This window comes from Poecilia latipinna, unplaced genomic scaffold (genome assembly GCF_001443285.1).
Source record: "Poecilia latipinna isolate Pla-1442-1.1 unplaced genomic scaffold, P_latipinna-1.0 Scaffold2240, whole genome shotgun sequence".
Lineage (NCBI taxonomy): Eukaryota > Metazoa > Chordata > Actinopteri > Cyprinodontiformes > Poeciliidae > Poecilia > Poecilia latipinna.
This window is the reverse complement of record NW_015114856.1, coordinates 78942-101505: the sequence shown is the minus strand read 5'-3', so window position 1 is coordinate 101505 and position 22564 is coordinate 78942. Positions and strand designations below refer to the sequence as shown.

The following is a 22564-nucleotide window of genomic DNA, read 5'->3' as shown; positions in this document are numbered from 1 at the left end:
CAGAAAAAAAAGATGTATTTGAAATGATTGGATGTGTTTTTTTCACTGAGTCTTTGTAGACAGAACAGGAGACGTGTGGATGATCCGTCCCTCTCCTTCAGTCAGTCTGTTCAGCATCACTGACCGGTTCTCGTGCGTAATGCCTCCCTTTTGATGCCACGGCGGCTTGGAAATCGCTGAATCGCACATATACATTATGCCGCACCAGAGGAATCTCAATAGATGCTAAAGCATATGATATAGGTTTTATCTGTTAAACTGAGCTTATGCAATATTTGATGATTGATTTGTTCTAAACTGACTGTTGAAAACAAGAAAAAAAATCATCATCAAAATGCCGTCAGATTCCTACAAAGTATGACTAAAACGAATGAAATTCATTTTCATAACTTTCTCTTCATCTTTTCTTAACACTTTGTAATGTCTTTATATTCTCCTTTTAAACCGTTTCAGGAAAAATGACAAGCACTGCAAAAGAAATACCCTTCTCAAAACAAGTAAAAAAAATATACAGATTTATTATAACAAATAAATCTATCAAAGGACTTACCACCTTTTATCAATATTGAAGAATTATTGACTTAAAACAAGTTCCCACGTTTTCCTAAAATGTTACTTTTATCTGAGCTTTGTCTTATTTCAACTCGCCTGAGATATTTGCACTAGAAACTAGGTAAAAAAAACAAAAAAACTTGGTGAGATTTTGTGTTTTTTAGCTGTTAGAAGAATGACTCAACTGGGTTTTACAAACAGAAGCTAACATTTACAGTCTTCCTCATTTCCACTCTTGGGATTACAGCCAATCAGTAGCAAGAAAAACAATTACTCCTGAAACGGCTGCTTTGCTATTGCCAGTCAATAGTGGCAAAGTGCCAAGGAATATTTTAGTAATGCCCTACAAAAATAAAAAAAATAAAAAACTCTGAAGTGTGTTGTTTTTACAACATGGTGTCAAGTTACGAAAACTAACTTATGTGCATTTAATCTTAAATTTATGAGACATGAAGGGAAAGTTAGTTTGCACAACTTCAGAGTAAAAAAAAAAGGGACGAGTAAAAAAACTACAAAGAAAAACCCAGGGATAATCAGCACTCCAACATATTCTGAAGATTTAATAAAGACAAAAACACACTGCGCCTCGGCTACATGACATCATCAGCTTGTTACAATCTGTCTATGGGCTTTCAGCCAATCAGAGGCAAGCAGGGCAATCAGCCTAAAGAAGAGACATCTGAGAAACGCGCACAATCAGTGGCAAACAACAATAATAACATTCAACTTTCTGTACAAATATCAGCACAAATAAATCCATAAAATCACAAAAATTATATAAAGCTGTTCAACACTAACTCTTCGTGAAGTTATTTAGAGTTTACTGTCTGTAAATGTTTGTTGTAACATGACAAAATGTAAAAAATAAAGGTTGAATGTGAATGATGATGTTGGAATATTTTCTATTTTTGTTAGTAAAACAACCTATTTAATCAGTTTTAATATTTAATTTTTCCTTTTTTTACATTTTGTTGAAACTCACTGTGTCGTGACAGTATGTTAAAAGGCAAATATGAAAAAAAATATAAGTCTTCTGCCTTCTCCCAGTTCTAACTAGAAACAACCAATCAGAGACCAGAGGCGGGTCTTAGCGCTGTCTTCCCTTTTCCTTCCTGATAGCAGAGCTTGTAGTGAATGCTAAGGCTAGCTAGCATAGCCACTGATGATGGTGGATAAATGGCTCTGCCGTAAATGTAAGTTGTTTCTCCAAACAGTAGCGCATTTAGCAGCGCATACTTCAGTTGATTGACAGCGCTAAGCCCCTCCTCCTGGCTTTGACTGGTTGTTTTTGACCAAGAGCGTAGCATTTCTTCAGACAGCAGTCACGGCACAGGGAGGCGGTGGAGGAGTTGGATTCTTCTCACAGATTATCTGTATCACTGTCACAACATTTTAACAAATATGTGAAAAACATATATATTTTTTTTTTATAAAAGTTACACATTGCAGCTTTAACCTTATCAGGGAGAAGTTAACTGAATCACTAGGAAGTGATTCTTGGCAGTGAGGAATCCCGATAAGCCAGCTGATTTAAAGCTAACATATATTTTTGGCGTACCAACTATCAGACTCCTCATCTCTCCCTTGATCTTCCCTTCTTTCCTTTTTTATTTCTTTTTGTTCAGCCCAAGTATTTCTAGACACGTGTTTTTCATTCTGCTTCTATCAAACACACTCTGTCGCCCCGTTTTCAGAAAACTGCTCCTGCATAACCTCACATTGCTCTCAGCTTGAGTTACTTTGTTGGCAAATTGGCCCACTGCTGATTCTTTAAACCTTTTATTTTTTTCTTAATGCTTTGGGCCCACAAACCTTCAAAGCCACACAACGTCAGGTCGGATCATTAAAATTAGATCAAGAGATCTCAGCGGGAACTTAATGGGTTTTTCTCAAGACTCGCAAAACACAAGGAGCCACTTCCTTTCGCCCCCCGACGTTGTTTGGACAGGTGAGCGAAACTGCAAGCTAAGCCTCTGTCTCCACCTCAGACAGCCAGGCCGCTCCAACGCAAACAGCGGTGCAGTTAAAAGATAAGCAGAAGAAAACCAAAAGAGCGAGTCCTCAGCTTCGCCTCATGTTGCCTTAATACTCAGAGCTGATCCCTAACTCCTCTCTCAGATGTTGTCCACAGCTGATTTGCTCCTCTTTTTATTCTTTCCGCTCTCCTCTGTTGCTATGATGGAACAAATGGCACAAGATGTTTGCGCCTGCTGTTATACTTCAGCTTCCTCGTGTCTGCGTCTGCAAGTCCTTTTGTGAATGTTTCTGTTTACGCTGCACATTTTGCTGAACTAAACCTGCTCTTTTACCCCCATGTTTTTTGTTTTTTTTATCATTATTTTTTGCTAAGCTTGTAAAGTCTTTGCTCAGTCAGCCTGATTGGAATGTAAGGCCTTGATGTGGGTGAGCAGCTCATGTAATCAGGAAAGAAAACATGAGATTTTTCTTTTGTGCTGATTAGCCTTTCTAACCATCTGATTAAATTGAAACTTACATAAGGAGTACATGTTCTCCTGGGAAATCTTATATTTACGATGCTTAATTCCAGCCTGGTGTCCAGCTTACTGCTTCTGGCTTCAAACTCTTATCTCCTTGTTTTCCTCTTTAAAGGTGAACATTCTGGTTAACATAAAGTTTTATAGTTGTGACTTCGTTACACAGCAATCCTAGCACTACAGACATAAACGCTGCTCTTGGAAAAAAAAAAAAAAACATCTGTAGAACTTTCTTAGCAAGCCTTAATGCAGTTCGTCAAAGTTGTATGTCAGGGTGACCGTTGCCACAGCCTCAATTTGACTTTATTTAAGAGGTAAAATCGATTTTAAGAAAATGTTTGTCGTTTTTGCTACTGTGAATCTTAGGAAGGTAAACTCATATGTGACTGTTGTAAAGGTGAAGTCACAAAGCTCCAGTTTAAGAACTTTTTTGTTCACTTTTGTGCAGACTTAATGTTTAATTTGAAAAGGAAGCAAAGTAGTTAAGTAATAAAAGCAGAGGCAGTTAAAAAAAACACATAAGGGAGTTTGAAATAAAAAGTAATGTCATCTGCATAAAGAGAAACCAAATGTGAAGCAAATATGAAAGCCCTGAATGTGCTCACGTCTTTGGAGGGATATTACAAGAGGTTCAATGACTAAAACAACCTAGCATGGTCCTAGTTTAGTCTGAAACATTCAGGTTTTTTTAATTATTGGTGTAAAATAATCAAAATGGGATTGATGTAACTAACACAGTTCTATTCTTTCACAAGAACACACTCTGTCTGGCATGTCGTCTGAAAGTGTGTGAACAGTTTTACTTTCTAACAAAGCAGTTCTGCTTAGCTAAGCTTTGCTTAATGTGGTTACGTAAGCTACTCTCTACACAGCCTAACGCCTTCTTTTCTTTCACTCTTCGAATTTGGTCGCTTTGTTTGTTTCACAACTCTTAATCTCCACCTCGTTAGTTAGTTAACAGGTGGTCCGTTTGCCCCTTCCTGTAAGGCTCTCAGCTAATAAAACTGCTGCAAACTCACAGAGCTAGTCTGGACAGAGGAAATGTAGGCCGCCTCTCAGGGAGACGTTTCGTAACAGTCCGGTTTTATAGAAGCTTTCCTGGGGAGACTAGCTCCTATTTACTCAGCCTTCAGGCGCCTTTTTGGTGATAAAGGGAGCTGCTAAATTAGACCCTAGATTTAATTACTTGCCTCTTTTCTCTATGTGTAGCTGGCAGCTAATGTGGTTCACGCTAATTATGATGCTACACAAGATTTCCTTGTGTACTTAAACAGCTAAAATTCAAAGTTGATACTGTTTCTTTTAAAGTCTAGTGACAGCTAGCTTACTTTTGTAGCTGTTAGTTTTATGTTTTGTCAATCATAGCTGCTAAATGTTTGATAAAATGTAATGAGTAAGTCAAATTCATTTGTTGTTAGCTGTATTAATGCAAGTTGGAACTTTACTCCTGTACTGGAACTACTCTCATCAACAACCGCAAGTCAAAAAACAAGCAACTTCGCTAGTTGTTGTGCTAAGTGACGTGGCAAACTAGTTGTAGTGATAAATCGACATCAAAGGTTTTTTCTTTTGTTGTTTTTTTTATTTATTTTTCAGCATTCAAAGACTAAAGGTACATTTTCACAAACAGCTTGTCTTGAACTATGTGTGGCAATGAGATACAATCAAATATTTCTGCAACCTTTGCTACGTTTTACAAACATGGCGATCATATTGGATTTGACATTGGGGTCGCTCTGTGACCTCCAACTTTCCGACATGCTTTGACAACTTGTACAAAAAAAAGGAAGCCATAACAATAGTTTGACTTAAAGTGAAATATTTGACCATTGTGTTTCTCCTTGCATATTTCCAGCTTGTTCTTTACACTGTGGATGTTTTGAGCCTCAGTTGCTCTTGGCCAGCCACGCTGTAATTTTCCTGTTTAAACGCTTTGCCATATGGAGCTCAGTCTGTTCGATGGCTTAAAGTGAACTATTTTTGTGGTTCCCAGTGCTGCTTTGGTAAGACACATCTTACAATAGTATGAGGTAGCTGTGGAGTATATGGAAGTTATCGCCTACGTAGAGATACAGAGAAAACTTTATGATGTTTCTCACATTCATTTGTGCTCTCCCGTTCTGCAGGTCTGGCAGTGTGATTGGCCACTGGAATGAAATCTTTGAATTCGTGAAGAACTTGGCAGAGAAGTTTAAAAGGTAAGAGATTCTTCACAAGCATGTCCGCGATCGCATAGTCTTGTTAAAGTAAGCCGGCAGAGAAGCATTAAACAGGGTTTAATTGGTGGGTAGCCAATGTGTAAAACTTCATTGTTGGTGTCCTGACAGCTACTGACTTCCTGGTTAAAGAATCTATTGTTACAGGAAAACACACCTTACTAACTTGGTAAACAAAACGTTATACCTCCCACACCTGCAAATAAATACAGACCAATTCAAACCAACGCCTCTTGTTGGTTTGGTTGCTTTCAGACACTGGAGGTTTTGGGGCCTTAAATACAATAAGCAGTATTGGGTTTATATCCTAACATTTGTCTAAAGATTCTGTTCAACGAATTCAACTTGTTTTTGTTCAATAAATCATTTAATAAATTTAAATTCACACATTAAAAACAAGCCGTACAGATTTTGGGCCGTCTTTTTTCCTTTCTTTTTTTTTTCCTGCTTTGTTTTTGCCAAATACTACCTCCTCGTTTCTCCTTGGCCGAAGGATCCATTTAGAGCAGAGATCTGTTCTTCCCCCAAAGTTTCATCTTTAAATAAACACGACGGAGAAGCACGAACAACAACAATCCTTTAGCTTGCCGTCTGTCATAAACAATACCGCGTCCACCTCGCAGGCTTGGAACCTATCAGCAAAACTTTCCCCAAACAGACTTCATCTACAAATAAACACAAATTCACATGTTGAGATGCTGTGACATAGTTTTCATATCAAAACTAGGTCACTGCCTGTCACTGGGGGTTTGGTTCCTGCCCTCTGGTACAACTCTGTCCATGTTATCATTGTATTCCTGTATATTCAGAGTGACTTGCACAATTATGCTCCTTAAAATTTTTCATGTTTTGTCCCATTCCAACCGCAAATGTCAGACCACACCTCATTTGTAAATAGAGCTTTTAATTTCAGTATAAATCCAGCAGTTCTTCAAAAACAGGTCTGTTTGAGGAAAGCAGCAAGAAAACACATGAATCTTTCTGTCGGTGACATCATACTCAGATTGTTGGCACGGTTTGTTCCACAGCTAACTGCTCTGTGTGTTTATATATTCTAACGTTTTGTTTTTTTTCTCTTCCCTTCCCCGTTCCAGTCCCATGCTGAGGATGTCCTTCATAACATTCAGCTCCAGAGCGTCCACCATCATGAAGCTAACAGAAAACAGGTGATTTCACTTGGCTCTAATTTCACTGGTAATATTTTAATAGAAATTCATTTACTGGGATTAACTGTAACTGTTATATAAAAGCAATTAAAAGCAGACTGTGTCCATCGCTGAGGACGTTGTTTCCTTTTTCACATGCTGGCACAATGTGAGGTTGTAATTAAAGATCTCTGAGATGTCAAACTACTAGAGGAGGAGCAGAAATCCCCCCTTTAAAAAAACAAACAAAAAAAACATGAATTTACCTCTCCCTCTGACGGATAAACTAGGTCATTTATATTTTCTACACTGTTCTTTTTCCCCTACTACTTCCTCTATTTTAAAGGTCAGCTCTACAACTTGAACTCATCAGAAAATCCCCTCTTTTAAGCTGGGAAACGCAAATGACAGATTGATGGCAGATTTCACTCCCAAGCTCCGTCATTGTCCCCAGTTTGTGTGGACAGTTTGTGCCGATCCCTCGACCCTTACAGTGTTTGCGGTGAACTCGTCCAGGTTGTTAAAACATCGAACCGCACAAAGAGGCTGAAGTAATATTATAGCTAGCCAGTGGTTAAACTTGCCAGTTAAAAATCATGCTGTATTTCCTCTACGGTAAAACTCCACGATCGGCTCCAAAATCACATCTGGTTCGTTTTTATGTGAGCCTTTAAAGTTCTATTTTATTTTTTTTTATGGAAAACATTTTTTTCTACAAAGTTTGCTGCTAGTGAAGGTTAAAGCACTAAAGCTTTTACATGTTATAACATGTGGCACAGTGTGTAAAGTTACACACTCAAAATTTAAAGGATTTTTTTGTCTATCTTGCTAGGTGGTTGCTTTAACATTTAGCTAAATGTCTCAATAGGTGTAGTTAAATATTTAAGTAAACGTCTAAATTGTTAGACGAAGTTGTAACCATATATGTTGCAAACAAGTGACGGTGAAAACTACCTCGAAAACATCAGAAAATATTGCTGTAAAAATTTTTTACAAAAACCTAATTTTCCAATTCTCTACCACATTTTACCAACTGATTGCAATTGACTGGACATACAGATTATATATGCCAACTATGTTTTCTTAAAAAAGTCATTTACGAATCAGCCTTTGCTTACAAAGTTTCCACTATGACAAAAAATTAACATCAGTGCCATGTATATGCAGTAAATTAAGATTTCAATTAATATCACATGGTCTACATTATTATTGCTACTGTGTAATACTTGTGGATGCTGCAATCTCTATCCAGCTCTCCTGATAGCAACAGATATTTCATTTCAAGCAGAGTTTCTGCCTAGTGCTCATTAAAATTGAGTTAACATGCTAGTATTAGCTTAGCAGCAAGACTGTAAAAGCATTGAAATGACTTGATGATTAATTGAAAGTTAGTCAACACCAAATTGAAAAAAAGTTGGAAAAATTACCTAANCTACTCTCTACACAGCCTAACGCCTTCTTTTCTTTCACTCTTCGAATTTGGTCGCTTTGTTTGTTTCACAACTCTTAATCTCCACCTCGTTAGTTAGTTAACAGGTGGTCCGTTTGCCCCTTCCTGTAAGGCTCTCAGCTAATAAAACTGCTGCAAACTCACAGAGCTAGTCTGGACAGAGGAAATGTAGGCCGCCTCTCAGGGAGACGTTTCGTAACAGTCCGGTTTTATAGAAGCTTTCCTGGGGAGACTAGCTCCTATTTACTCAGCCTTCAGGCGCCTTTTTGGTGATAAAGGGAGCTGCTAAATTAGACCCTAGATTTAATTACTTGCCTCTTTTCTCTATGTGTAGCTGGCAGCTAATGTGGTTCACGCTAATTATGATGCTACACAAGATTTCCTTGTGTACTTAAACAGCTAAAATTCAAAGTTGATACTGTTTCTTTTAAAGTCTAGTGACAGCTAGCTTACTTTTGTAGCTGTTAGTTTTATGTTTTGTCAATCATAGCTGCTAAATGTTTGATAAAATGTAATGAGTAAGTCAAATTCATTTGTTGTTAGCTGTATTAATGCAAGTTGGAACTTTACTCCTGTACTGGAACTACTCTCATCAACAACCGCAAGTCAAAAAACAAGCAACTTCGCTAGTTGTTGTGCTAAGTGACGTGGCAAACTAGTTGTAGTGATAAATCGACATCAAAGGTTTTTTCTTTTGTTGTTTTTTTTATTTATTTTTCAGCATTCAAAGACTAAAGGTACATTTTCACAAACAGCTTGTCTTGAACTATGTGTGGCAATGAGATACAATCAAATATTTCTGCAACCTTTGCTACGTTTTACAAACATGGCGATCATATTGGATTTGACATTGGGGTCGCTCTGTGACCTCCAACTTTCCGACATGCTTTGACAACTTGTACAAAAAAAAGGAAGCCATAACAATAGTTTGACTTAAAGTGAAATATTTGACCATTGTGTTTCTCCTTGCATATTTCCAGCTTGTTCTTTACACTGTGGATGTTTTGAGCCTCAGTTGCTCTTGGCCAGCCACGCTGTAATTTTCCTGTTTAAACGCTTTGCCATATGGAGCTCAGTCTGTTCGATGGCTTAAAGTGAACTATTTTTGTGGTTCCCAGTGCTGCTTTGGTAAGACACATCTTACAATAGTATGAGGTAGCTGTGGAGTATATGGAAGTTATCGCCTACGTAGAGATACAGAGAAAACTTTATGATGTTTCTCACATTCATTTGTGCTCTCCCGTTCTGCAGGTCTGGCAGTGTGATTGGCCACTGGAATGAAATCTTTGAATTCGTGAAGAACTTGGCAGAGAAGTTTAAAAGGTAAGAGATTCTTCACAAGCATGTCCGCGATCGCATAGTCTTGTTAAAGTAAGCCGGCAGAGAAGCATTAAACAGGGTTTAATTGGTGGGTAGCCAATGTGTAAAACTTCATTGTTGGTGTCCTGACAGCTACTGACTTCCTGGTTAAAGAATCTATTGTTACAGGAAAACACACCTTACTAACTTGGTAAACAAAACGTTATACCTCCCACACCAGCAAATAAATACAGACCAATTCAAACCAACGCCTCTTGTTGGTTTGGTTGCTTTCAGACACTGGAGGTTTTGGGGCCTTAAATACAATAAGCAGTATTGGGTTTATATCCTAACATTTGTCTAAAGATTCTGTTCAACGAATTCAACTTGTTTTTGTTCAATAAATCATTTAATAAATTTAAATTCACACATTAAAAACAAGCCGTACAGATTTTGGGCCGTCTTTTTTCCTTTCTTTTTTTTTTCCTGCTTTGTTTTTGCCAAATACTACCTCCTCGTTTCTCCTTGGCCGAAGGATCCATTTAGAGCAGAGATCTGTTCTTCCCCCAAAGTTTCATCTTTAAATAAACACGACGGAGAAGCACGAACAACAACAATCCTTTAGCTTGCCGTCTGTCATAAACAATACCGCGTCCACCTCGCAGGCTTGGAACCTATCAGCAAAACTTTCCCCAAACAGACTTCATCTACAAATAAACACAAATTCACATGTTGAGATGCTGTGACATAGTTTTCATATCAAAACTAGGTCACTGCCTGTCACTGGGGGTTTGGTTCCTGCCCTCTGGTACAACTCTGTCCATGTTATCATTGTATTCCTGTATATTCAGAGTGACTTGCACAATTATGCTCCTTAAAATTTTTCATGTTTTGTCCCATTCCAACCGCAAATGTCAGACCACACCTCATTTGTAAATAGAGCTTTTAATTTCAGTATAAATCCAGCAGTTCTTCAAAAACAGGTCTGTTTGAGGAAAGCAGCAAGAAAACACATGAATCTTTCTGTCGGTGACATCATACTCAGATTGTTGGCACGGTTTGTTCCACAGCTAACTGCTCTGTGTGTTTATATATTCTAACGTTTTGTTTTTTTTCTCTTCCCTTCCCCGTTCCAGTCCCATGCTGAGGATGTCCTTCATAACATTCAGCTCCAGAGCGTCCACCATCATGAAGCTAACAGAAAACAGGTGATTTCACTTGGCTCTAATTTCACTGGTAATATTTTAATAGAAATTCATTTACTGGGATTAACTGTAACTGTTATATAAAAGCAATTAAAAGCAGACTGTGTCCATCGCTGAGGACGTTGTTTCCTTTTTCACATGCTGGCACAATGTGAGGTTGTAATTAAAGATCTCTGAGATGTCAAACTACTAGAGGAGGAGCAGAAATCCCCCCTTTAAAAAAACAAACAAAAAAAACATGAATTTACCTCTCCCTCTGACGGATAAACTAGGTCATTTATATTTTCTACACTGTTCTTTTTCCCCTACTACTTCCTCTATTTTAAAGGTCAGCTCTACAACTTGAACTCATCAGAAAATCCCCTCTTTTAAGCTGGGAAACGCAAATGACAGATTGATGGCAGATTTCACTCCCAAGCTCCGTCATTGTCCCCAGTTTGTGTGGACAGTTTGTGCCGATCCCTCGACCCTTACAGTGTTTGCGGTGAACTCGTCCAGGTTGTTAAAACATCGAACCGCACAAAGAGGCTGAAGTAATATTATAGCTAGCCAGTGGTTAAACTTGCCAGTTAAAAATCATGCTGTATTTCCTCTACGGTAAAACTCCACGATCGGCTCCAAAATCACATCTGGTTCGTTTTTATGTGAGCCTTTAAAGTTCTATTTTATTTTTTTTTATGGAAAACATTTTTTTCTACAAAGTTTGCTGCTAGTGAAGGTTAAAGCACTAAAGCTTTTACATGTTATAACATGTGGCACAGTGTGTAAAGTTACACACTCAAAATTTAAAGGATTTTTTTGTCTATCTTGCTAGGTGGTTGCTTTAACATTTAGCTAAATGTCTCAATAGGTGTAGTTAAATATTTAAGTAAACGTCTAAATTGTTAGACGAAGTTGTAACCATATATGTTGCAAACAAGTGACGGTGAAAACTACCTCGAAAACATCAGAAAATATTGCTGTAAAAATTTTTTACAAAAACCTAATTTTCCAATTCTCTACCACATTTTACCAACTGATTGCAATTGACTGGACATACAGATTATATATGCCAACTATGTTTTCTTAAAAAAGTCATTTACGAATCAGCCTTTGCTTACAAAGTTTCCACTATGACAAAAAATTAACATCAGTGCCATGTATATGCAGTAAATTAAGATTTCAATTAATATCACATGGTCTACATTATTATTGCTACTGTGTAATACTTGTGGATGCTGCAATCTCTATCCAGCTCTCCTGATAGCAACAGATATTTCATTTCAAGCAGAGTTTCTGCCTAGTGCTCATTAAAATTGAGTTAACATGCTAGTATTAGCTTAGCAGCAAGACTGTAAAAGCATTGAAATGACTTGATGATTAATTGAAAGTTAGTCAACACCAAATTGAAAAAAAGTTGGAAAAATTACCTAAAATTTCCAGACTGTAATAATATAATATTTTATCATTATTATTAAACCTTAATATTGATTGATTGTGTCAGTATAAAGGTATAATAAATCTATTCTGTTTTCAGATTTAAAAAATGGTGTCCAAAATACAATTCTACTAGGCATCTGCTTGACAACGCTTCTTGTTTAAAAAATACTGGCTATGCAAAGCGGGGCCACAGGAATACCTGATAAATACACTTAGATCATTTAACAAACCAATCATTTCCAAAATGAAATTTAAATGATTCCTAGTTGCAAAAGCAAGAAACTGCAGACAAAACAACAGACAGAATATTTAACTATTTCACAGGAAAAGTACATGATTAACTTTGCGATTTGACCCCAGCTGTTTTTCTGCTCTACAGAGTGACTATCCAAAAGGGCCTGAATGCTCTGAGGAAAGAGAAACCTGGTGGGGATACTCTGATGGACCTGGGGCTGCAGAGTGTAAGCAGGCATTGTAACACACACATTAAAACACACAATAAGTAATTCAGGACAAATTAAAAGCTTTTTAGGACTGCCTGCTAAAATCTCCTCTAACAAAGAACATGTCTGTCTGCTTAAAGGCAAACGACCAGATACGCAAGGAAAACTTTGGTGAGTAGCTGACGTCTTCAGTGTCGTCATACATTTCTGCAGTTTACTTTGAATCTTAAAGTTATGGCTCTTTGCTCATATCTTTCAGGGACAGCCAGTGTGATCATCGCTCTGACAGATGGTGACCTGCAAGAGCAGCAGCTCTTCGATGCACAACAGCAGGTAAGAAATCCGTACTCTGTCTAATATCCAACTATCTTCAATCAGGAACTACCACAAAGAGCTAACCTGGAGAGACGAGTTCTGTCCTCATATGACTTTTTGTCTGTACTCTTCCGACAGGCAGAGGAAGCCAGACGTCTGGGAGCGATCGTGTACTGTGTTGGTGTCAAAGACTTTAATGAAACACAGGTAAGGAAGTTGTAAGATGAGGCTCTCCTCTAAAGTGACTCTAATATAAAAAGAAAATTAGAATAGCAAGCAGTTGTGAAGGGGTCCAAGCCTCTGTTAGCAGTCCAAACCCAGGCACATTTCCCACAAACATGGTCTCAACCAGGTGGACTTAATACATCATTGGCCAAAACGAACCCATACTAGCCACTGAAGTGGCATAGGAACGGTTCAGTCAGCTTTATAGACTCAGCACTTCATAAATTGAAAAAGTAAAGTTCAATACAGATGAAGGTAGATTAAAATAAATTACTTGAGAAAGGTGTTTTTGGACTTGAGAGTTTTTCTGTTTTCCTGAGTTTTTCCTAACGGTGTCTTTGGATGCTTGAAAAAGCCTTTTATGGTGGGGTGCTTTTACTGCCTTCTACTTCTCAGCCAGCACTGAGCTAAGAAGTACTTTCAACTAATAATTCTTTCCACTGAGAACGGTAGCTACAATAATTAATTGACCATAGATTTGCAGCAGTTGCTTAAATGAAAAAGAAAAGGAAAATTTCCCAAATCTAATCAGATGTTCTAAGTTTAGCACAAGTTATATTTTTTGTGCCTCTAAATTGAAAAAAAAACTTCATAACCACCAAGCATTATTATGTAATACAGTATTGTTTCCAAATAAAAGCACAAGTTCCAACAATAGGTGCAAATTTATTTCAATAGTTGAAAGAGACCCAGACAGTAATGGACTTTAGACCATAAATTTAGTTTTGATACAATAATTTATGGTTTTGAGGATATAGGTACAATTGTTGCTATAGCTCCTTCTACTGACAAACAATAGTAAATCAGTGAGAAGATTTGTAGATACTGTATTGATGTTCGATTAACAAACCAGTGTAGGCTTGTTATAAATATTGATTTTCTGAGTGAGTATCTGTTTTTGAAGGTTTTTTTAAAATAAATATTTTCTTAAAAAGTCATTTTCTTCATTTGTTCATCACTTTCCTCTTTGCATGTTCTTTTTTGTCTTTCTCTCTCACCAACTCTAGCTGGCCACCATTGCGGACACCATAGAACATGTGTTTCCTGTGCTAGGAGGGTTCCTTGCCCTTAGGGGTGTCATCGACTCGGTAACCTAACTCCTCTCTACTGTAAAAGTCTACTGTACATCCAACTGTGACACTGAGAATTCAGACATCTAGGGGGTGGGAGGTAAAAGAACAGTCAGTGGAGAAGATGAACACCTTAGGGTGTTCCTTGGTCACCCTAAGGAACAGAGGAACAGTCTCTGGTGGCTGCAAACCCTCCTGGAACAGGGGTTCAGGAGGGAGCAGGGGTACCTGGGGCACCCTAGGGGTTCAAGAAGAGTCAAAGATGGAGGCAAACCCTCCTGGTGCCCCTCTACACATACAAGAACACTCACTAGTGGAGGCGATGCCATCTGGGTCACCCTAAGGAGTAGAGGAACAGTGTCTGGGGGCGGTGAATCTTTTGGGATCCCTCAGGAAACACTGGAGCCTAATGTAGGTTGGCAAAATCTTAAGGAGGTGATTTAGCTTTGACCGCCACCCCCCACCCAGGGCTTTGGATACTCGAGACATGACAAATTTTGCTTTAGTGCCAAAACAGTTTTCAAGAGCTCTATAAAAGCCATTAAATTTTGCAAGCACATTACAATTATTATGTGTGTTCCTAAATCACTGCTGCCTTTACTTTTTCAGATTATCAAGAAATCCTGTATTGAAATATTGGCAGCAGAGCCGTCGAGTGTGTGTGCTGGAGGTGGGTAATTGGAAAAACACACTCTCAGAAAGGCATACACACAATAAATGGGTCTCTCTTGAGTTTATGAGAGCAATGCCATCATTGAATTCACCCATGAACTACGGTCATTTCAATAGGAAGCATTTTGGTTTGGCTTCCTTCTTTTATGACTATCCCAGACTGAAAAATGACCACATGCAGCCTGAAGGGTCACTTACCGGAAATCTGCTTCGATGGGGGACTACAGCAGGAGTAACATCACTGGGTCACATTAAATGTAATGACCGTGAGAACAGCGCTGCAGTTACAGGAATCTTTCACTGGAGATGAAATGTACAGTAGACATCCTTCAGTGTAATACCAACAGAGAGAGAGCGTAAAACCATTATTGAAAAATAAGTCGGATAATAAATAGCTCAAATGAACAGATGAAAACTGGGGTTAATGATATCTGTAAGGGTAAAAGCAGAGGAGCAGTGTGTTTTTTGCATCTGCTTCTGTTTTGTATTCCATGAAACAGGGAATTACCAAACCATTTAATAATTAGCCAAGGGAAATTTATTTTGTTTCCTTTCCCATGATGTTAGTTTCCTTTAACATTGTAATACTGGATCACATGTGATTTGTGCTTCTTCTCTAAGAAAACATGCTTTTTTTTCCTTGCCTCATTTATTTTGTTACTGTTTTTGTCGTTCCTCCTCCAATATGGTCATTAAAATATAAGAATATGCAAAGTTTCCCCCAGAAAACTTGCTAAGCCCGGAGGTTGGGCACTAGGGCAGTCATTCATCCAGTGGCCCGTCATGTTTTTGAGTTAAAAAATGTTTAAAGTTGACAGGAAATTTGAAAATATCACTTGATAATTATGTTATTGAAAAACTGGAAGATTAATACCTGAACACCAACTATAAAACCTTAAAAAATATAAACATTTTAAAAAGACTTGAATAAATATGCAGTGGTTAGCCTGGTAGGGGCACAAGTAAAGCCTGGTGGCCTAACAGGCTTATAATACACTAGGGGAAACCCTGAGTATGCCTACATATTAGGGTAGTCACGATAGAAAAATTTTCAACATGACACTCGATGCAACTTGTTATATCGCATCAATCTTTTTACAAAGGGTTTTCTCTGACAAAGATGAAAGAAATATAACCAGTTAAGTATGACGACATTTTCAGTACTGTTATCTGGAAAAGCTAAAGTGGTTTTTAAAGAGTGAGGAATGTTGTATTCACACAGCTCATCCCCAGTTAAATAACATTGCAGACGTTTCTTTACTACAGTAGTTCTTACTTGAGAAAATGTTGCTCTTAAAATGTAAACAATGCTTTTTACAGTGTAAAACAAGGATTTGTTCCATGCTAATGTGTTCCACAGCAGCCCTGTTCAGATTGTGTGTTTCTGGTAACTTTGCATCATTTTGGTGGCCTACTACTGACAGCAGGGAAGGCTGCAGATGGTTCAGATTAGTTGCTACAATTGGATGGGTAGACCGTTTGTTAATTTTTAGTCATTTTACTATCAGCCACATTAGCCTCTAGTTCCTTTACTACTGGATAAGAAGCAGGTATGTGGTTCATTAAGATTCTTTGCTATTTTCTATCCATACTTAGCCATCTAGAAGCTGCTGTTTAAATAAATAAATGTTTTTTTACACCTTTAAAGTTGTAGATAGAGGAGTTTTACTTGCCTGTTTGAACCCCTCTCAAACATTAAAGCGTACCCATCGTCTTGTCCTGGTTGCCAGCAATGCGTTTGCTTTTGCCTCTTTCACTACAGAGGGCTCTCCTTGAAAAATGCTTGCCATGTTATTGGAGCTGATTCCCTGTGTTTTGTTTATTTGTGTCTACCTTAGTGAGTCATATTTTGTGAAATCTTTCATATTATAAAAATGACAAACGTGATGTTTGTGCAACCAGAGACATTTCAAGCCGTGGTGAGGGGAAACGGATTCCTCCACGCAAGAAACATCGACCAGGTGCTCTGCAGCTTCAAAATCAACGATACCATCACAGTCAGTGAGTAGACCCGCTCTGGGCCTGTTGGCTTTTTTTTTTTATAAATAGAACAGTCAGTAACAAAGTTCAGCTGGTTTTCTACAATACATCTGTTCATTTCTATATCACTGAGTAGCAAAAGGTATAATACTGAAAATAAAATAGCTACATTGATCTACATTTACAAGATAACATTCTCATCTTTCAAAAAGATTCACATGAACACAGCGATGGTGTTCATGTCTTCTGAGATATTTAACTTTTGGTTAAATTATAACCACAGAATTGAGTGGATTTTATTAGGATTTTATGTGTTAGACCGACATGTATTTGTATTCAGCCCCTTTTACTCTCATACCCCTAAATAAAGTGTAAGCAGTTGCCTTCAGAAGTCACCTACTTAGTAAATAGAGCATACTACAAGTGCAAACCTATCAAGACACAGCAACAGATATGACCAGTAACTCTGGAAGGGCTGCAGAGAGACACGCTGCTCAGGTGGAAGACACACTGCACATCACCTTCAACACCTACTAACTCCTACTGTAAAACATGGTGGTGGCAGCTTCATGCTCCTTTACAGCCCATTTGTGGTTGTAATGTGATTATGGTTAGTGTGGGTTAGTTAGTGTGTTCAATGAGTGTGAATACCTTTGCAGGAAACTAATTTCTCCTTGTGTTTCTGCCCTTTAGATGAAAAGCCTGCTGGTGTAGAAAACACATTCTTACTGTGTCCAGCTCCTGTCATCGATGAGGTTGGAAAGTAGGTGTCTCTCTTTTTATAGCTTCATGAACTCTTACGGTTTGCTAATGCAAAGGGGCTGTTTCTTAGACAGATTGCATTATGCACACTGCCCTCCTTGTATAAAGCCAGGGGAACATGTGCATCAGAAATCTGCCATACATTAGCTGTTTTTATGATCTCTATCTGAAGTCATACTCCTATTCTCTAGTTCCTAGAATAGTTCTAGGAAAATATAAAAGGCGGTGCAGCTGTGCCAGCTCACACCAGGGACGAAGCCTTTGTGCGTTTGTCCTGAGCAGTAAAAAAACGAGAGCAGATTCCTCTTTGTGAGGCACCGGCGGATCTGGACGACAAAACTTGCAAATCTCACGAAATGTCTCGGCTGACGTCTTGCCAGTTCTTTTGGGCAGGAAAGGTCGCTGTAGTCGCTGACTTTTCCAGCCAGCCAAGAAAAGAACTCTTAAACACTCTGCATGGTATTTGTATAGAGCCAAGTCTGTGAGGCCATTTACCAGCTAAAGAGCAAATCATTTCCTCGAGGAACTAGAAAGTGAAAGGGAGGCGCCATATTGAAACGGGGGATGTTTTTTTCCAAGAGCTTTTGGCTTCTAGCAACAAACCAGCTTTAACTACTTGGACACGGCTGTTGTTTGAGAATATTACATTAGGACTCTTCAGAAAAAAATCATGTTGGACCTGATACCAAACTGCAATCACAAACTCAGAGTATTTTATTGAGTATTTCTGTGAAAGCCACTGAAAGTGTGGCATGCATTTGTTTTCAAAAAGAATAAAATCCTCTCCCAACTACCTGCCAGCTGAGTCCAACTGTGTGTGATTACAATCAGTATAAATCCAGCTGCTTGTTAGAGAATATCAGTGGACAAATAGCATCTGAAGACATTGTTTATTGTTCTCTGAATATTATGTTGGTGGAATATGCCCTGCAAATTTTTAGATGTATTTATTTATTCTTTTATAAATGTGAAATTTGAACAGTTGAACACTTTGTGGAACATATTTTGTTGTGATTGTAACATGTTTAGAGTCATAAAAATAATAAAAAGAAAGGAGGAACCATCCTGTAGACATCCACCAAATCAGAAGCCAACTTCATCTCTATATTATACAGAATGTTTATGCTTGGTGTCATACTGGATTACAGTAAACTCTGACAAAAGAACAAATGTAAAATCATCTATTTTATGACGCTTACAGATGTTGTGTGCCGACCATTTTTCTTGATAAAGTTTCCATTAACACTAGTCCTGGATGACCAGGTATGCTAGTTACAAAGGTTAACCCCAGCAACTCCTATGCTAACGTTAGTCTATCCATGCTAGAGACCGGGAGAGGAACAAGGCAGTCAAGAAGCTGACCAGCCTTGGCATGCTAGTCACTAGCATCTTCAAAGCTAAAGTAAATGAGTAGTCTCCTTCTCATTTCCAGCACCAGCTGCTCAGCTACCGGTGTCGACCTTATCATTAATCAGGTCAGTAGCTAGCTCTGGAATGGAAATAATTATGACAAGGAAGCAGTCACTGCTGGGTCCACTGTAGTCTTAATTTTGGCACTGAAACTGCACCGTAACCCTGGAAGAAAACCCAGAGCTGAAAAAGAACAGGGAGTAGGTTTGGCTTTTATTGTACCGTGAGCTAAGACACACAGTAAATGGTTTCGTTCAAAGCATAGTCGTGTTTTTCAGTGGCCTAATCAAAGACCAGACCTAAATCCAATCAAGAATCTGTGGCAAGACTTGAACATTGTTGTTCATAGAAGTGACAAAGCTGAAGGAAGCCTAAAACACTGGCAATTGGATCATTTTCCTTCCACTTCTTTTGGTTCCTCCATCACATAAAATCCTAATAAAACACGCTGAACTTTTCAGGTTTTAACGAAAACGTTCAACAGGAAGGAATTTGTTTGCACAGTGCAAACTACGCAGCGACCAGATTTGCTCCTACATCACATTTCTGTGCTCTTATTTAGACCCCAACCGTGTTCCAACATCAACTATCCGCAAACCTCTCTGACCCAAGTCTTTATGGGAAGAAAAGAGCTCAGGGCCACAGAATACGAGTCTGAGTGGACGGCGTTAAAGACTTTATAAACACAGAGGGAAACCAGGGGGGAGGAGAGATGGACAGTTTCTCTCCCTCCACATACCTTAAACCTAAATCATTCCTTTTTGCTACAAATTCCGTACATTTATTCTCCCACAGCAGTCGGGGGGGAAAAAAAAAAACAGATCTTCATGCTAGCCCTCGGAAATCAGACAGCGAAGGGATTGAAGATTCTGAGCTAATCCGTTGCCCATTTCACCACCTGTGTGGAGGATTTTGCATTCTCTCATCTTTCTGCCCGTCTGTCCTTTTTCTTATTGACTGTCTTCTTTTATGGTCTTAGCTACAGATTAACTTCTTTTTTTTTTAAATCCTCCGCCGTCCATAAGGCTTTTTATTTTCATTCAGCTGTCTCTTTGTCTGGGTTTGCCTGATCAAAGCTGTGTAGCAGCTAGCCAGGTCTTTCATGTGTGGGACCACATGTTGGTAGCATGCAAGGTTCTCAGCAGGGGAGCTGGGGGAAAACAGGATTGGCTCTTTACATTTATAGAAACCAAACAAGAGGCGACCTTAAGCCAGAATTAGGCGAGTGTTTCACTTGATGTCTAACATGTGTTTATCTATATAAATGCTTAATAATTTTAAAAATGTATGACTAACCAATGAATTAATGTGAAAAAACTTTGTATCACAGGAGGACATGTTGGTATTGCTGTAAGTGCACGGTCATAAAATTACAGCTTATACATATTTTACTGTCTGCATTTATTGGCACCAATAGTAAAGTAACTCACATTGAGAAATTTTGAAAAATCTAATTTTTCATTTGAGTGCTGCTATTCAGAGGGAAACAATTTCATATAAAAAGTTAAATTCATTAAATGTGGAAGGTCAATAAAACGTGATTTTCCTAAAATTTCTTACAAATAAATAAAGAATCCTTATTTGATTAGATTATTTAAAGTTTAATAAATAATCCTTGACTTTCTGTTTCCCTGTGGTAGAAATATTAGAGGATATAGAGTTATATTTCCTTTGGCCACAGGTCACCAGCACACAGTGAGGATGGAAAGGAAAGTTAGAAAAAATAAAAGTACAAATCTCACTGTTCTAGAAAAGTGGTGTCTTGTTATGGAAACGTAAACACGTTTCCATAACAACCATTAGACGTGCTCTACATGCTAACCAATTCCATGGGAGTGTTGCCAAACTCTTAACTTCACATTGCAAAAAAAAAGTTTGTTTTTGTCCACATGTGAAACCATGTCAAATTATTTGTGACCATTTGAACAGCACAAATCAGATTTTGTTTTCATCATATCCAGACCTTTGGTCCTAAATTGAATACATATCTAATGTTTTTCAAAGCAACCGCAATCTGAACAGCCATGTTGCATTTTTTCCGACTTCCATGTAATAAAGTGTGACAGACTGGAGAGATCAGAAGTTAAAAACAGATGAGAAAGAATCCAACTGCACGACAACTACATAATTAATGCACACACGCTGACATCTGTAGCATCTATGTTTACTGCTGCGTGTGATGTCACATGTTGTTCTGCGTATCTGGGTCATTTCAGGGACTCTTTGTCGTTACATCTAATAGAAGTGGCATTTAAGTTCGAATAATAACCATAAAAAAAATATTCAAAAATCAGCATAAAGTCTAGCAGAGTTTTTTCTGGAACAAATGCATCAAAGAATGAAAATATGGGAGGCTGGCAGATCAATCCACAAATATCGATAATATCGATACCTAGTCAATATCAGTATCGGATCGGATAAATGCTAGCAAGATTTCCTCGTCAAATTTTATTTTATTTTTGTTTTGCAGTTTGTCAACTCTGCCTCAAAAAAGATTTTGTTTTGATTTGCTCTCAGATGATTGTTTTTGCTCTTTGTTTATTTAGAAACAATGCACATAAACCATGTCACTATGGTGTTAAAAGTACTTTGTAGACACTTAATTTTTTTCCAAATTCTGTCCTAGGTTTTAACAAAAAAAGAATTAAAAGGAAAAACTACAAAAACACATAAGTCAGAAGTCTGATGACATATCAAATGTAAATAAAAATAATCGGTATCAGTATTGGTGATAAGGGCAAGGTGGGAAAAAAGTGGTTATACACCAGTGATATAGTTAACAACTGCTGTTAATATGATTTTTTTTTTGTTCCATACTAAATAAATGTACTCAAATAAAATGTTCAACTTCCAGTGTGACACTGTGCTGCTGGGACAAAAGATGAAGTCATTACAAGGTTTTTCACACCTTGTTGCTATGAACTGCCAGGCCTTGGTTGGGTGGGTGGTATGGGGTCAGGGGGGATTTAGGTGTGAAGTTGGGGTTGGGGTTAAGGTTCTGGGTTTAGCTGTTCACAATAATTAGAGGTAAATGAAGCAGCAGTGCTGCATCAGCTGCAGTTCAGACAGCTGTCTGCTTCACTTCCTTGTGAAACAGCTGTCTGTGACCATGCTCTACATTTCCTCCCCAGCACTTTGTTGTTTTTTTCCCTCCACATCCTTTAATTCTGGCTTCAAGGTCTTCTCAGGCTGCTCTATCATTCTCTTGGAATTTTTCATTTGAACAATTTTGGATTTTTGTTTTCTTCTTTTTTTTTGAATGATCATTTGACATCGTCTGTATGGACTCTGACAAATATGCGAGACAGATCGAAGGTTTTGCTTCTTTCTGTTCACCTGACCCCCTGTCATCCCCGTTTTCAGGAGTGATACCACAAAAAGCCCTAGAGATGAGGCAGTTCTCCGAATTGTTCTCCAGTGTTAGAGGTGGAGGGTGGGATGATCCAGGAAGATATGTTGGATATACAGATGAGGTCAGAAGTGGGGCATGGACAGAAGCTTGTTTTGATATGGGAGTCTGTTGGAAAGAAAAACCAGAAGGATAATTGAAAGTTGAGTTTGGGTGATGTAATTCCCAGAGAAACAAAAAGCAACCTCAATTGGCGGGTTTTTCCATTGTAGTTTATTAAAACTACAATGTCTCTGTGTTTACTGTGCTGGCTCCCCCAGTTACAACCACCTCGAAGGGGTTTTTTCTCCTTTCTTGCTTAAACAAAGTGGAAAAATTCTGTATCTGGTTCGTTCGGTTAAAGCCAGCTCAATTACGAGTGAAATGGAGCCTGTAAGTACAAGTCAGGCTCCTCATTTGTTGGACAACTTTTAACAATATGCCCTCAAGGGAGATTAGAGATTTCAGCAGCTACAGTGAGACGAAAACAACACATTCTGGAGACTGAAAAGAAAATT

At 38.2% G+C, this 22564-nt stretch overlaps 1 protein-coding gene across 2 annotated transcripts in view; it reads left to right on the top strand.

The window, feature by feature from the left end:
• The first annotated feature begins 5077 nt into the window (after positions 1-5077).
• LOC106936914 (anthrax toxin receptor 1-like) overlaps positions 5078-22564 on the top strand; it is a 30464-nt gene continuing 12977 nt past the window's right edge. The window contains exons 1-10 of one of the 2 annotated variants that reach the window (XM_015018171.1): positions 5078-5245; positions 6358-6429; positions 12161-12242; positions 12365-12395; positions 12484-12557; positions 12678-12746; positions 13772-13852; positions 14444-14504; positions 16409-16507; positions 17180-17249. In XM_015018171.1, coding sequence (XP_014873657.1) covers positions 5133-5245; positions 6358-6429; positions 12161-12242; positions 12365-12395; positions 12484-12557; positions 12678-12746; positions 13772-13852; positions 14444-14504; positions 16409-16507; positions 17180-17249 — 752 coding nt within the window. In that variant the 5' untranslated portion in view covers positions 5078-5132. Of the gene's footprint in view, positions 5246-6357; positions 6430-9014; positions 9182-10293; positions 10366-12160; positions 12243-12364; positions 12396-12483; positions 12558-12677; positions 12747-13771; positions 13853-14443; positions 14505-16408; positions 16508-17179; positions 17250-22564 lie in introns of those variants that run through there. The other variant, XM_015018170.1, reaches the window with a different exon arrangement.